At 51.1% G+C, this 16,435-nt stretch overlaps 1 protein-coding gene across 16 annotated transcripts in view; it reads left to right on the top strand.

Annotated features, from left to right (window-relative positions):
• Nucleotides 1-16,435, top strand: part of NIPBL (NIPBL cohesin loading factor) — a 1,722,939-nt gene that overhangs the window by 970,804 nt on the left and 735,700 nt on the right. For all 16 annotated transcript variants that reach the window (XM_085631078.1, XM_085631072.1, XM_085631074.1 and 13 more), the window contains one exon: nt 15,984-16,116. In XM_085631078.1, the coding sequence (XP_085487204.1) occupies nt 15,984-16,116 (133 nt within the window). The remainder of the gene's footprint in view (nt 1-15,983; nt 16,117-16,435) is intronic.

The following is a 16,435-nucleotide window of genomic DNA, read 5'->3' on the forward strand; positions in this document are numbered from 1 at the left end:
GGTGGCAGGATCTAGCACCACTTGTCCCAATGTCGGGAGATTTCAGTAGACGAAGACAGATTGTCTAGCAGGGATACACCTGACCTTTTCAACAGACCCTGCATCTTTTGCCACCATTTTCCCCCAATTGGCTGAGGGAGGACCACCTTTCACTCTTGCGACAAAGTCGTGGTTCCTATTCCCGCTACAGAGGGAAAGAAAACGGACAGCAGTGCCACTCTGTGTGAGTCTAGTCGGTCCTGACGTCCCTCGGTGGACAGGTCTGTTTCGATGGTAATAGTATCTGGACTAAGCACTCAGCAAGCCTTGGTTGCTGTAAATGCTCTGGTACCCAGGGCATTGGTGCAGGGGGGCTCCTGGGAGGTCTAGCGTCTTGAAACTTGCAGGAGAGATGGGGGCTCGCCTCTTTGAACCATGGTGACCTCTTCCTGGTGAAATGCTCCCACCGTGGGCCCGGTGGGCAGCAAAACAAAGTACAGAACAAGTATGGTTGGTGCTTTCAGATACAGGGGAGGGCTCCTCCACCCCAAGGGAGTTTCTAAGTGGTTGTTGAAGTGGTGGGCAGACCTCCAAGCGTTTGGGGAGGATGTGCAGCTTCTGGACGGGTTGGTCTGGCAGTTGTTGAGGTTACCAGCAGCCAGGCAGGGTTGGTGCCAATTTCGGAGCAGGTCCTCTGTTCTTGCGTGTCAGCTCTTCTTTGTCTTTCTTTGGTTCCCAGATAGGCTAATCTGAATCTGTGGTCAGGGGACCCCTAAATACTGAAATATGGGGTGTTTTAGGGGAGTGTAGGACAGTAGTCAATAGACTTCCTACGCGTGTTGTCTACACCCTCTATATGACAACTTCCTGTGAGAAGTGAGCATAATCTTGACCCACAGTTCCTAGTTTCACCAAAACCAAGATGGTGAAATCCTTCTTCGACTGTTCACTTCAGGTCACCTATCTTAGGGGTGTGCCTAGCCTGTAAGTGTGGCATGCCTTCTGTCTATCTAATTTCTCACCTGCTCTGGTGCCAAATGGCCCTCCGGGCAGGAGAGGCCATGGTCACATATCTGATAGAGACTAGTAGCTGCAGATTCCTTAATGTAGAATTATCCCCAGGCGTGAGACTGGATCCGGAAAATCTTTGCTACAGCATCTCTGCGCGCCAGGGGCGGTACCACGTGACCCCACCCTGACGTCCGCGGACGTGACATCAGCGAGGTCACATAAGTCCCACCCCGGCGCGCTGACGTCAGTTTCCTTCTTTTCCGCGTGAAACGCGGATCCGGAGTGTGTTCCCTTGGCCTGTTTTCAGGCCTCTTTTAACGCCTTTGAGTTGGGAACAGTATGCAATGCCTTGGGTTTCAAGACGTGTGCTTCTTGTGCGCGTCAGATGTCGGCGAGCACCATGATTCTACGGACTGCGAAGCTTGTCAGCATTTCAAGCCGAAGTCCCGGAGGGAGCGCCAGATAGAATTGATTTCGTCCCGCTTGTCCAGATCGGTCTCGTCGCAGCGTCTGTCTCCTACCTCGGAAGGGTCCAGAAGCCGCCGTTTCCGGCTGCGGCATCGTCATTCACCGAGACCCCACGGGCGTCGTTCGCCCACCGGTAAGTCCTGCAGCTTGCCACCGAGGCCCTGTCCTCCTTTTGCAGAGGGCGCGGGTTCCTCTCGGGAGGTGCGCCCTCGCCACCCTATCTGCCGTTTCCTGGCATTGGGGTGACAAGGGCCCAGATGATGGCCTACGCTACAGCTCTGCAGGCTTCTTTGGGGCCCCCGTCCTCTTCCTGAGACGTCCGTGGATCTCTCGCCATGCGCAGGGCCTTCTGCGGATTCACCAGCGGCTTTGCCCCCGGCGCCGACGAGTTCGGCTTAAGGTTTTGGAGGTGTGGTGTCATCGAGGTGCGGCCCTCAGGAGTTCTCTTCTTCGACCCACGGCGTCCCTGCCTCGCCGCAAAACCCTGCGGGGTTCCCTGCGGGGTTCCCTGCGGTGTCGCAGAAGGTCGCCGGGACTCTCGGCTCATCCCCGAGTCCCCCTCGGTTCTCTGGGCAGGCGGCTGCCTTACCGGAGGTCGAGGCGATGCCTGTCTGGTTTTCCTCCCCGGCCCTGGCGGTGCCCCGGGTGGAGGCCGGGACCCGGGGCCCCTCTCGGTCCTCGGTGCAGTCGGCTGCCTCGTCGGAGGTCGAGCCTGCGCCTTTTCGGCACCGTTCATTGGCCGCTTCGGCTCCGCCCCCTTCTCCAATGAGGCATGTGGTGTTGGTCGACTCGGCGCCTCTGGTGGACTCGTCGGTGCCTGTGGTGGACTCCCCGGTGCCGCCCCGACGTCGGATCGTCGACTCTTCTCCGGATGTTCCTTCCTCTCCAGAGGATTGTCGTCTCTTTGTCTCCTCTTCACTGGAAACTGGACGCCGCATTGTTGCTTTTTCCACGGCGGCTTCCAGGGTGGGTTCTACCCCATCTCTGCGTCCACAGCCCCCGGACCCGCTCCCTGCAGTTGTCTGCCTCGCAGGCTTCTCCGCCTTCTCCGGAGACCCCTCAGGTCCCTCACTCATCCATGGGTCTCCCATTCTACAGGGGCTGGCCTTTCTCCCCTCAGCAGGGCACGGGGACGAGCGACTTAGTTTGCAGCCTTCGCCTACGGAAGAGTTGCTTTCGCCCCCACGACGCCCTACGGAGGCGAGTGTGGCCTCTATCTGGGCGATTTCCACGGCCACCGGCATTTTGCAAATGGGCAATACTGTCGCTCCACTCCCAACGGACCACTTGTGGAAGTTATCCACCGGGGCTCTGGTGGAGGGGAGCCGCTCCACAACTCTCTTCTGGGGGCGTCCTGCTACCAGGGATCCGGTGCCTCAGCCACTCCTTCACCGCCACCGTCCTGCCCCGCACGATCCAGACTGCCTTTTTTCCCACCCATCTGCCCAGGGCCTTGTCCTACGGGCTGCTTTTCCTTCCTTGCCTTTGGTGCTGCTCCCGCCGTCACTTGGGCGTAACATTTTCGCCTCCACTAATGCGGCTCTGCGTGCGCTTAACACACTTTGTGTGTTGGCCAGGGCTACATCCGACCTGTGGTATTCCGCAGAGTCCCTTCTGTCTCGCGCCTCCCAGGAGGGTGCCCACGCTGATCTGCGGCACCATGTGCGGGATAGTCGGGAGTTAGCTACATTTATTCTCCGTTCAGCCTTGGATATCTGATTCGCCCGCGCTATGGCGAGTTCTGTGGCCCTCCGCCGCCATGCTTGGTTGCGGGATGGCGTCTTTCCGGAGAATGTTCGGGAGCGTCTTGTTGACCTGCCTTTTGATGGGACTCTGTTGTTTCACACCCATGCGGACTCCGCTATTCAGTGACTCATTGCGTGGGCTCCGTCCTCCTCCCCCTCCGTAAGCTTCGGCTTGTCGGTCCTTCGGTGCCTTATGGGAGGCGTTTATCCCACCTTTCTCTTTGGGGCCTTGCATTTCGATTGGCCCGACTGTGTGATGTGTGCGGCTTGGAATGCCTTTAGGGTCCTTCAGTTGGCCCCTCTGTTCTTTTGGTTGCTGGTTCAGCCCTTCAGTTTTGTGCTGAGTGATTTTGGCTGTTAGTGAAGCTGTATAGGTCCTCAGTTTGGACCCTCTGTGTATTTTTTGGCTGATTGGTAAGCCGTCTGTGGTGTTTTCCACAGGCCTTTTATATTCTTGACCTCTGCTGCGGGTTTCCCTAAGAGGTGTTTCCTGGTTTTGTTTTGGGACGAGTCATACCCTAGGTGGGGTACTTGTTGGCTATTGTATAGCTGTGTCTTAAGCTGGGCGGGTGTGGATACCTTCTCAGGTTCCTCGCATTCTCCTGGCATCACTGTATACCGCTTGGTGCGGTCCCTTTTTCTTCTGCCTTAGTGCAGCTTGCGCTGCTCCAGGTTCTGTCCCTCTCAGTTTCCGATGGTATTTCTATCCTTCTTCTACAGGGCTGCTATTCGTCCAATTTGCCCTTTGTTCCTGCGAGATATTGGCTCCTGGGCATTTTGCCTTCCCTCTTCAGCCTCTGGATCGCCAGACCGGCTTTGTCATGCTGTTTACAGCGTTGTCTTGGTGTTTCCACCTTGTTCTCTGCCTGGTGTTCCAAGGTGGCTAGGTTCTTCCTGGTGCTCTCCTGTGTTCTGGTTGCCTGCTTTCGGTCCGTGCTACATGTGTCTTTGCCTTCTGGCCGGTCCCACTTCTCTTCGTGGGCCGAGTGATGCTCCTGGAATGGCCCTTCTCTAGGGCTTGTTCTGGGGTTCCCTTGCCTCTGTCTTCGTCTTGTGCTCGGCCTGTTCTGGGCACGCTGCTTCATAGTCATAGCCAGCTGTCTGCTGCGCACACCTGGTAGTTCTGGTTCACCTCCGAGGGCTTCGGCGTTTCAGCGTGTGCTTCTGTCCCTTGCTTTGCGGGAGCTTTGCGCGTCTGTGTTTTCCTTCTCACGTCTGTGCTTATCGGCTGTGGAACAGTTTCTGCCTTGTTCCATGCCTCGGGACGGACACCCGTTCAGCTGTCACCTTCGCTGTGTGTGTTCTCCTGGGGCGGCCTCTGCCTCCGTTCCTCCTCTTCTTGGATTTGAGGGTGGTTCTTTTCTTCCTTTGGTACTCGCTGGGTGCTGTCTGTCCCTCCGGGTTTTCTGGCGGACGCCATTTTGCTCCTCGGGTAGGCTTGTGGTATCCTGGCCTTCCCTTCTCCTTGTTCTTGCTTACTTCTGCTTGGAGGGGGCTGGGCCGTCCTTCCTGTCCCTATGACACATCCCCTGTTGGGGCCCTGTGTTCTTCCAAGCTGGTGAGGTCCTCTCTCACCCCTCCACCCCTCCAGGTATGGCTCGGCTATCTATTCTACGTTAAGGAATCTGCGGCTAGTAGCCTATCAGATGTACAAGTTACTTACCTTCGGTAACGATATATCTGGTAGAGACGATTCCGCAGATTCCTTCACGGCCCGCCCTTCCTCCCCATTCTGCGAGGACCCTTCAGCTTGGTCTTCTGCCCTCTCCTCCCTCCGGGTGGCATGTGTCTTCTCATTCTCATCCTCCCTGGCGGGATGCTTCGTTCTCCTTATTTGATCCACTCCTTCCTTTATGGTACTATGTGTTGTTGCATCCCTGCACCCTGGTTCTTCCAGTGTGGGGCCTCTTCATAATCTTCTCTCTTTTTTCGTTGCTTGGTGTTTCTGACTCCTCTGCACTCTTCAGCCCTTAGCTTTTTACAGGGGATACGACACTCCTTGCTGGTGTTGTCTTGGGGTGCTTTGTCGTTCCTCCTCTGTTCTGGACTTGGTGCCCTTCACTGTTATAGCTTGTGGTTGCTGATTTTCTGTAGTCTGCCCCGACATTTTTCACATGTTTTTCTGTCTCCAGGGGGGATATCGCCTTCACTTTGCAGGGTTGCTTCTCAGAGCGGTGCTCTGCTCCTTCCTTTTTCTTTCACTGATTTTTTTCGCACACTGTTCCCATACTCTTACAGTTTTGTTTGTGATGGCTCCGCGTTGTGGCGCGGAAAAGTTCTCTGAAGAAAACTGACGTCAGCGTCCCGGGGTGGGACTTATGTGACCTCGCTGACGTCACGTCTGCGGATGACCTCAGGGCGGGGTCACGTGGTACCACCCCCGGCGCGCAGAGATGCTGTGGCAAAGATTTTTCGGATCCAGTCTCACGCCTGGGGATAATTCTACGTTAAGGAATCTGCGGCTAGAATCATCTATACCAGATACATCATTGCCGAAGGTAAGTAACTTGTACTTCAGTCTGTAGAGGATTTGAAACCTCTGACCTTGAGATGCTCATCTGCTAGCTATCCTGCTGGAGGAGGAGTTATCACCTTCTGCTGGTCAGGCATTGATCCTGGCCTCAAAGTCCGGGCTCTTACCTGTAGGAGGTCAATAACTCGTCTGTGGTGACAGGCTGGAAGATACCAGTCAGCCAGCACACTCTGTGACTATATAGAGGTTCCCCTCTTGGTGCATGTCATAATAAATCCAGTACTGGCATCAGTACAGATTTATTTAGACAAGATGTTTGATGCCAAACATTCTTATCAGTGAAACCATTGCGTAGCTGGGTACCAGTGCCCAGTACATATCTTAATATGGCTTTCTGATCACTTGCAATGCTTAGCAATGGAACTAGGCATTACAGGGACACATCTGCGAGAGCGGGTGGACCCTCACATCTAAAATAATGCACGCTGCCTTAGGACTCCAAGCCTGCTGTAGGGTTGACTTGCGTATATTACATGCAGTGTACACGGGCATGACACACTCACTGTGTTTTAGGAATCGTTTTCACTATTTCATGCATTTTGCAATGGCAGTCTGCATGCAGTTTGGGTCCGGGCCTCTCAGGGTGGCATAATACATGCTGCAGCCTTTAGGGACCCTCTTTAGTGCCCATGCCCTGGATACCAGGGGTACCATTTACTAGGGACACACAGGGGTGCGAAAGTCCTTTCCAGTTGGGTTACAATTGAGCATTTGTCTTGTTTTTAGGGAAAGAGCGCCAGCAGTGGGGCCTGGTCAGCAGGGACCCATTGCATTTCCAATCATCATTAGTACCAGTGAGCAAAAAGTGGGGGTGACCATATCAAAAAGTGGCTTTCCTAAAATGTCCTACTGCATGCTGCTGATAAACATGCCAGTTGGCATATGCAGGCTCTACAGTGAGATCTGAGGTCACAGTGGGCACAGCATCAGGGTAATCTCTCTAACCTAGTCCAGATATCAGAGGGCACTGCAAAAGATCTGCAGTGTGTGCTGATCAACCGCAATTGGATAAGAGGCAGCCCCTCTCCCTTCCCCACCCAGACCTCACAGTTGTGACAGATGCATCACTTCTGGGTTGCGGCAGCCATCTGGGAGATGTTGAGATCGGAGGACTCTAGTCTCTGGCAGAATCTCAGCTCCACATAAACCTGTTGGAACTGAGAGCAATTTGCCTGGCAGGGAAAGCCTTTCTTCCTTCCATCAAAGGAAGGCTGGTTCAGGTTTTCAATGACAACACCATCTCCATGTGGTATTGGAACAAGCAGGGCGGGTGCGGACATGGGCCCTGTGTCAAGAGGCCCTGCATCTCTGGACATGGCTGGAACGTTAGCATATGTTCCTCGCGGTTTATCATCTGGGGTGCTATCTGAGCGCCAGAGCAGCCAAACTCAGCTGTTGATGCCTCATGGATCACAAATGGCATCTCCATTCATATGTGGTGCAAGATCTCTTCAGAGATTGGGTAGAACTTTGGTTAAATGTATTCGCTGCTGTAGAGAACACTCAATGTCAGCACTTCTACTAACTGAAGTTTCCAAAGCGGGTCTATAGAGACCCATTTTGTCTCGTGTGGAGCTCAGGACTCCTGTATACCTTTCCGTCGATACCACTCCTGACCCTAGTTATTAAGATCTGGAGCGACCAGGCCCAAGTCATTGTGTAGCTCTGGATTAGGCACAGAGAGTTTGGTATCCTGAACCCCTGAGCCTGAGCATCTGTTCTCTGATCAAGCTGCCCCTTCGGATGATCTCCTGTTGCAGCAGGCCAGGGTCCTTCACCCGTACCAGCACACCATCTACATGCATGGAGATTGAGCGACAAAAGTTGAGTCGTTGAACTCCCTCCAGAAGTGTGTAATGTCACTCGAAGTCGAGCAGCCCTCAACGAAAATGGTATACATGTGCTGATGGGACAGATTTGTGGTTATGTGTGCTGCCAAGTCCAGTGAGACTCTGTCTGTACCCTTATCTGAAGTCCTTTTGTTTGCCTTATATCTTGCCCAGCAAGACCTTGCTTTGGGCTTAAATAAAGGATTTCCTTTAGGCATCTTGGCTTTCATAAGAATGTTGTATCAACCCTCCCTGTTCGTCACCCATTGAGACTCGTTTCCTTAAAGGTTTGCAGCACATTTCTCCCCTGGGATCTTAATTTAGCTCTCACTTTGAGTTGTTCGCCCTTTGAGACCATGCTCAGCTGCCCTCTGAGACTGCTTACCATCAAAGCTGTTTTCCTTGTGGCCATAACATCTGTCAGGAGGGTTTGCGCATTACAGGCACTTTCTGTCTACCACCAAATACTACCTTTTTCCCAGTCAAGATGGTCCTTGGGGCAGACCAGAGCCGCCTCCTTACCCAAAGTGGCCACACCTTTTCACATCCGGCAAAGTATCACGCTGCCTAATTTTTGCATAAATATGTTCTGCACAGGCCAGAGGGTGACCCCCTGAGGGCTGCAGGCTCACTCCACCAGAGCCAAAAATGCGACCACTGCGCTAGCTTGATCAGTCACAGTCCTGGACATGCTGGGCAGCTGCATGTGCATCACTGTACACATTTGCCAAGCATTACTGCCTGGACAGTCTTGTTTGCTGTGATGGGCATTTTGCATGTTCAGTCCTCTAGCACTTTTTGGTTTAACAGATTTGCGGACCCACCTCTGGAGAGAGATTGCTTTGGTATATATTCTAAATTAATCTGTGGCTACAAGTCTCTATCAGATGAACAATTTACTGACCTTTGGTAATGCTTTATCTGTAGAGATTCTAGCCGCAGATTCCCTACTGACCCTCCCATTCATCCCGTTTTGCGAACTATACATTTCACCTCAAAGTGATCCTTCAGGACCCCACTTTGGCACCCTGGTCACACCACTTAAGTAAGGCTTTTTGCTTTTGGTGTGAAGAAATTGTCACAAACTGAGGTCAGCTAGCTGGAGTGACATCTATATAGGCACAACACACTTCACTTCTGTCGCGAACGACGGCACGGAGAACTGAACGACACCACCTAGAGGCGCGCAAGGGGACTACTGAACAATTTTCAGATCGATTCTGACGTCTGGGGGATAAAAAGGTAAGGAATCCTTGGTTTGATAGTCTCCACAGACCGGAGGAAAGAGAAAAACTCCGACATAAGGAGAGTAAGATGGGCTGTCTCGTTCATTACTTATATTTATTTACTGTTTATACCAGTTCATTCCGCTTTCCCTCTGTTGTGTTACTACACATAGGTATGTCATAGAACTGTGTGCTCTGCAAGATTCTAAAGCGACGGTTTAACAGCCTACTTGATTCCGATCTCCAAGAGTTGTGGTACTTGAACCTTTCCTTTTGTGAGAGAAAATGCTGTGGTGATGATGAGGAGACAAGGTAAGTATTAAAAGGACTTTAAGTTCGAGGCATATGAGCTGCAGATTGTACACTTAGCATAGATCGCCATCTGGTGTTGGGCCCGGATGTTTGCAGTTTGTTTTTCTTCTTGGACAGTCTTTGGAAGTCACAAGTTCGGTGACTCCTCCTTCGGTCCGTACTGCGCATGGGCTTCGGCTCCATCCTCAGATTGTTTTTTTCCGCCATCGGGCTCGGATGTGATACTTCGTGCTCCGGCTTCGAACTTCTACGGTTCCAGCCTCGACGGAAAATCCTCGTTTCTTCGAGTTTCTTCATCTTCATCTCTCGAAGCGGCACTTTCTCCATCCCGTACATCGGCACCGGCCTTCGGGCCCTCCTCGACTCCGGTCCCGGCCGATGGAAAGGACTCCGTTCAAAAAGTGCCCAAAATGTGGGTCTAAATTTCCCCACACCGACCTCCATCAGGTGTGTAATCTTTGCCTCTCTCCAGAACACGAGGCCAGAGACTGCCCCGCCTGTAAGTCTTTTCGATCGAAGAAGACCATCCGAGATCGAAGAGCTCGACGCACCATGGCGCACTCATAGTCTGCAGCGCCACCGGACATCTTCGGAGACGGCGCCGAAGCTTCGGGGCAAATACACACCGAGCAGGAGGAAGACGTCGTCAGCGCTTCCGAGGCCGACGACTCCGACGTGGAGGACATCACACCGGCGCAGCGGGTCGTGAGTACTGTGCCCCCTCCAACCCCCGCGCCCAAAACCAAAGAGACTCAGGTTACACCCTCGCCTGCTGGCCTGGGCAAAACCAAGACCAAAGCTTCTATCACCCCACCTTCGGGCCCGGTGTCGAAGCCTCCAAAGTCTCACGGCAGCTCGGGATCGAGCCAGCCGACACCCGGTGCCGAAAAACAGCATCCGGCACCGAAGAAAGTAATATCCAGCTCGACTCCGAAGCCACCGGTGCCGAAGCCTGGACTCTCGGCGCCGACAAAACACAAACACAAATCAGTCGGCACCGACGCTCCGGCGCCGAAAACTCCCTCGACGCCGAAAAAAACGGAGGCCCCAAAAAAGCATGGCGCACACAAACCATCGAAGCCCTCGGTTCCGAAATCATCGGTGCCGACGGACGATTCGGCACCATTGGCTCTGTTTACACCAGACCCTTTACAAAAGACTCTGTCCAAAGATCCAAAGACTGGGCTATTGACTTTAATTATCAAGAAAAGACGCCTGGATACTCCGGCTCCTCCTCCACCGCCCAAACGGAAGGACTCTGCTACTTCTCCCCTCAGAGTGCCCTCCCCACTACCTCCTCCCCTGCCTCCTCCACCTCTTCCACCCCCTCCCCCTCCCAGGTCTCCGCCACCTTTACCTCATTACTCTCCGACCCCGTCCCCAGATCCGGACGACGGGGACCCGGACAATTACCCGGCGGACGCCCCAATGGATCCCACTCCACCGGGGACCCCAGACCCATGGGAGGATTACAATAACCCTGATATACCCGATATGCCTCAGGACGACCTATACCCATCCAGGCCGTCTCCTCCAGAGGACTCCTTAGGTTTCCATCATTTAGTGCAGAGAGCAGCACACTACCATGGGGTGGACATGCACAGTGAACCAGTGGAAGACGACTTCTTACTGGACACATTTGACATACAGGACAAATCCACATCTATTTTACCCATGCTTAAGGGTGTCACCAAGCATGCCGCAGAGGTGTTCAAAGACCCTGTCAGGGCCAGGGTACTAAACCCTAGAATAGAGAAAAAGTACAAGGCGGCACCCACAGACCCTGCATACATTAAGGGCCCTGCTCCCTTAGATTCCCTAGTTGTCTCTACAGCTAGAAAGCGGGCTAACTCCCAGTCCTCAGGAGAAGCCCCACCGCCAGACAAGGAATCCAAACTCCTAGACGCGTCTGGCAAACGCACCGCCTCTCAAGCTGCAAACATGTGGCGCATTGCAAACACACAAGCGCTACTTGCGCGCTATGACAGAGCACACTACGACGAACTTGAGGCTCTTATGCAGCACCTTCCCGAGAAACACAAGCGTAGGGCTCATGAACTAATACAGGAGGGTAAACTAATTACAAACACCTCCATTAAATGTGCCCTCGATGCAGCCACACTGCTTCTAGAGCCATAAATACCAGTGTCCTGCTTCGTCGCCATGCCTGGCTCAGGATCTCAGGGTTCAAGCCTGAAGTCCAGGCGTCCATACTCAATCACCCCTTTGACCAACAAACTCTCTTTGGGCCGAAGGTAGACGAAGCGTTGGAAAAGATGAAAAAGGACACAGACACAGCAAAGTCTATGGGGGCACTCCAAACACAAGCCTCTAAACGTTCCTTTCGACGCTCCTCCTTTCGTGGCACAGGCAGAGGCTTCTCCACCGATAGCGCCTCTACCTCCTACAAGTCCCCTCCTCAAAATACCTTTTCAAAGGGCAACCAAAGGGGTGGTTACAGAGGCAACAACAATAAGGGCAGGGGCAAAACTAACACCACCCGTTCTGCCACCCCGCACACACAATGACTTCCCTCCGCTCCCCCCAGACCATCCCACTCCGGTCGGGGGCAGACTACAAAACTTTATCCACGCATGGGAGTCCATAACATCGGACAAATGGGTGACCCAAATCATTCGGTCAGGGTACTGTCTCGAGCTAACATCTACCCCACCCAATATCCCACCAAGGCACCGTCCAATGTCTCAAGAACATTCCACACTGCTCAAACAGGAGGTACTCTCCCTCCTCCAAAAACACGCTATAGAGCAGGTCCCCGTCAATCAGCAAAATCTAGGGGTCTACTCCCTATATTTCTTAATACCAAAGAAAGACGGGACCCTCAGGCCCATTCTGGACCTCCGACCTCTAAATGCCTACATACATTCAGACCATTTCCACATGGTCACCCTACAACAAGTCCTCCCGCTCCTCTGTCAGGGAGACTTTCTCACAACCTTGGATCTAAAAGACGCATACTTTCACATTCCAATACACCCCTCTCACAGAAAATACCTCAGGTTCGTGGAGGACGGGCAACATTACCAATTCACGGTTCGCCCCTTCGGGGTCACCACCGCACCACGGGTGTTTACCAAATGCCTAGCGGTAGTAGCAGCACACCTCAGACGTCAACATATTCACGTCTTCCCTTACTTAGACGACTGGCTGATAAAAGCCGCGTCCTACCACCAATGTGTGCAACATACAAACAGCACCATCCAACTGCTCCACCAGCTAGGCTTCACGGTGAACTACCAAAAGTCCCACCTCATACCATCTCACACAAAGCAATATCTCGGGCCACTATAGACACCTCCAAAGGTATTGCCTATCCAAACTCAGCCAGAATCACAAGCATTCAAGCCTTACGCAAAACATTCCTTCCCCAACACTCTCTTCCAGCAAGAGTGTTTATGAAGCTCATAGGAATGATGGCGTCTTGCATCTTCATAGTGCCCCATGCAAGACTCCACATGCGTCCACTTCAAGAGTGCCTAGCACAACAGTGGAACCAGGCCCAGGGTCAGCTGACGGATCTGGTGTTGGTGGACGGCCGCACACATCACTCTCTGCAGTGGTGGAACACCACAAACCTTTCCAAAGGGCGGCCGTTCCTGGACCCGGTTCCTCAGGTGATTCTAACAGCGGACGCATCGCTCTCCGGCTGGGGAGCGCACCTCCTACACCTCACAATGCAAGGTCTATGGACGCCACAGCAAAAATCGCTCCACATCAACCATCTGGAGCTCTTGGCGATCTTTCTAGCCCTAAAATCTTTCCAAAAACAGATTTCGGGCAAAGCAGTCCTCATTCGCACAGACAACATGACTGCAATGTATTATATCCCAAAACAGGGGGAGGGGGAACACTCTCCCCAGCTCTCCCGCTTAGCCCAGAGCATATGGAGATGGGCAATTCCCCAAAACATCTCTCTCCTGGCACAGCACGTTCCAGGCGTACAAAACACCATGGCAGATCTGCTCAGCAGACAAACACAACAACTACACGAATGGGAACTGCATCCACAAGTTCTTCACCCATTCTTCCAACAGTGGGGGAATCCTCAGATAGACCTCTTCGCCACCCACGAAAACAAAAAATGCCCAAGCTTCGCCGCCAGATACCCACACCCATTGTCCAAGGGCAATGCGATATGGATGAACTGGTCAGGCAGATTTGCATACGCCTTTCCACCTCTCCCACTAATTCCATTAGTGGTAAGGAAGCTACAACAACACTCCCTCACACTCATTCTAGTAGCTCCGACGTGGGCCAGGCAGCCGTGGTACACCACGCTACTACAACTGTCAGTGGTACCACATCAAAAACTGCACCTATCCCCATGCCTCCTAACCCAGAACCATGGAGAAATCAGGCACCCGGACCCAGCTCAGCTCAACCTGGCGATCTGGCTCCTGAAATCTTAGAATTCGGATACCTTAACCTTCCCCCTGATTGCATGAACATCATCATGGAAGCCAGACGTCCTACCACTAGAGCATGCTATGCCGCAAAGTGGAAAAGATTTGTAATTTACTGCCGTAACAATACAATCAACCCTTTAGATGCATCCATACAGCACATCATATGCTATCTGCTCCATCTTCACAGGTGTAACCTGGCATATTCATCCATACGCCTACACCTAGCAGCGATCGCTGCTTATCTACAAAACAGACAGCATTTATCACTCTTCAGAGTGCCCGCTATTAAAGCCTTCATGGAAGGCCTTAAACGAGTAATTCCTCCCAGGGCACCACCTTCCCCTGTATGGAATCTAAATTTAGTTCTTACACGACTAATGGGTCCGCCCTTCGAACCAATGCATAAATGTGAGCTACAGTTTCTCACCTGGAAAACAGCTTTTCTCGTAGCTATCACTTCCCTTAGAAGGGTTGGTGAAATACAAGCGTTCACTATACAGGAACCCTTCATACAAATACATCACAGCAAGGTCATACTTCGCACAAATCCGAAGTTTCTGCCCAAGGTCATTTCCCCCTTCCATCTCAATCAATCGGTGGAATTACCTGTCTTCTTCTCGCAACCTCAATCTGTTGCAGAAAGGGCCTTACACACACTCGATGTGAAAAGGGCTTTGCTATACTACATACAAAGAACACAACCCTTCAGGAAGACTAAACAATTGTTCGTTTCCTTCTCTCCACCACATAAAGGCAACCCCATTTCTAAATCCGGGATAGCTAGGTGGATTGTAAAGTGCATACAAATTTGCTATCAAAAGGCAAAAAGAACATTATCTGTTCCGCCTAAAGCCCACTCTACAAGAAAGTTAGGGGCTTCTATGGCTTTTCTAGGGAATATACCCTTAGATGACATCTGCAAAGCAGCCACATGGTCTACACCGCACACCTTCACAAAACATTACTGTGTATATGTGCATTCCAAGCAGCAAGCTAGGGTGGGCCAGGCTGTACTAAAGACACTTTTTCAAACCACTGCAACGGATACCGGTGGTCGCCGCTAAGGTTGGGTACTGCTATATAATCTATGCTAAGTGTACAATCTGCAGCTCATATGCCTCGAACGGAATATGCTACTTACCAGTATGCATCTGTTCTTGGCATGTAGAGCTGCAGAGTTGTACATGCCCACCCGCCTCCCCGGCTACCTGTATCCGTTCCAGTACATCTTATTTAGATACAACACACATGGGTTTCTCACTGTTATTACTACGCTCCATCATTTCCCTGTTGGCGAAAAACAATCTGAGGATGGAGCCGAAGCCCATGCGCAGTACGGACCGAAGGAGGAGTCACCGAACTCGTGACTTCCAAAGACTGTCCAAGAAGAAAAACAAACTGCAAACATCCGGGCCCAACACCAGATGGCGATCTATGCTAAGTGTACAACTCTGCAGCTCTACATGCCAAGAACAGATGCATACTGGTAAGTAGCATATTCCTTTTTATACATATGTCCCCAGCAGCGGAGGCGGTGACCAGACAGAACGGTGGCCAGAGTCCAACTGCCTTATGCACTGTAACTATAACATTTCAGAAAGAAGTATGGAACATAACCTAAAATGCAAGGCAGGTAAAGCACAACTTGAGAACAAGCAGTAAAAATGACATTCGAATTAAAACAAATCAAACTCCCCTTACAACAAACAATCAATTATTATTATTTTTTTTTTTTTGGAACAACAAATGTTTAAAATGTTGAGAGTCCATGCAAACCTTTTCCCCTCTTCTATCCCTCTGCTATCCTTCTCAATGCAAATAACTGACTAATATCCACCACTCAAATTACTTACATATTTCACTATACTAATTCACCTCTAATCCTTTATGGGTTCCGGAGTAGCATACTACACGCCGAAAAAAGCGCTTCATTACCCTATCAGGGGAAACCAGTGCTTTATAATTGCAAACCTTTTTCCTTCTATCCCTCCGCTATCCTTCTGAATCCAAATAACTGAATTACCTATCCACCCTCAAATTACTTTCATATTTCACTATACTATTTCAACACTAATTCTTTATGGGTTCCGGAGTAGCGTGCTACTCGCCAAAAAAAGCGCATTGACGCCTTGTCAGGGGTAGTAAGCACTATATAAATGCAATTACAATACCAGACAAGACTTTACTGAAGGTAAGTAACTTGTTCTTAGATTCCAGTCTGTCTAGGAGTTCAGTGGCTCATAATGAGGAATCTGTAGGAAGGATTTCTTGTATTATGTCCCTTTTACCTTATAGCAGGCTTCCTCTAACTCGCACAGATTTTCAGTTGATAGAACACACAGTGGATATTTGTTCCTTTGCTTGCGCAAAGTACATTTCATGTATTTCCATCATTTAGCTCTATTTCATCTATAAAAAATCACTCTGCAATAACTCTGTTTGCCTCTGAACAGATGTGGTAGCAAGCAAGGTGAAGAAGATTATAGACCACTATTTGAGAACTTTGTCCAGGATCTTCTTTCCACAGTCAACAAACCTGAATGGCCAGCTGCTGAGCTACTACTCAGCTTATTGGGTAGGCTGCTGGTAAGACGTGAAATGTTTCAGAATTGTGGTATTTATACCTGAATTTCAAATCTAATACATTGCTAGTACTTGTTATTTTTGCTATTGTACTTTTGTTTAGTGGTAATGGATGCACATGGTTTATATTCAATCTGCTTCATGTATGATGCACAGACCCATAATTGTTATGGCTTAGCGTTTAACTGAATGAGCAGTTTCTAAATCAACTTTCTCTCTTAATGGGCCAGCTATGCTTCTACACCATCCTCAGCGGTCTCCGTGAGTGTGAGCAAACTCGCCTGCCTGTTGGGGCTAGGTTTCTAGCCAGAATTGTAATACA

The sequence above is a fragment of the Triturus cristatus genome, chromosome 2_1 (genome assembly GCF_964204655.1).
Source record: "Triturus cristatus chromosome 2_1, aTriCri1.1, whole genome shotgun sequence".
Lineage (NCBI taxonomy): Eukaryota > Metazoa > Chordata > Amphibia > Caudata > Salamandridae > Triturus > Triturus cristatus.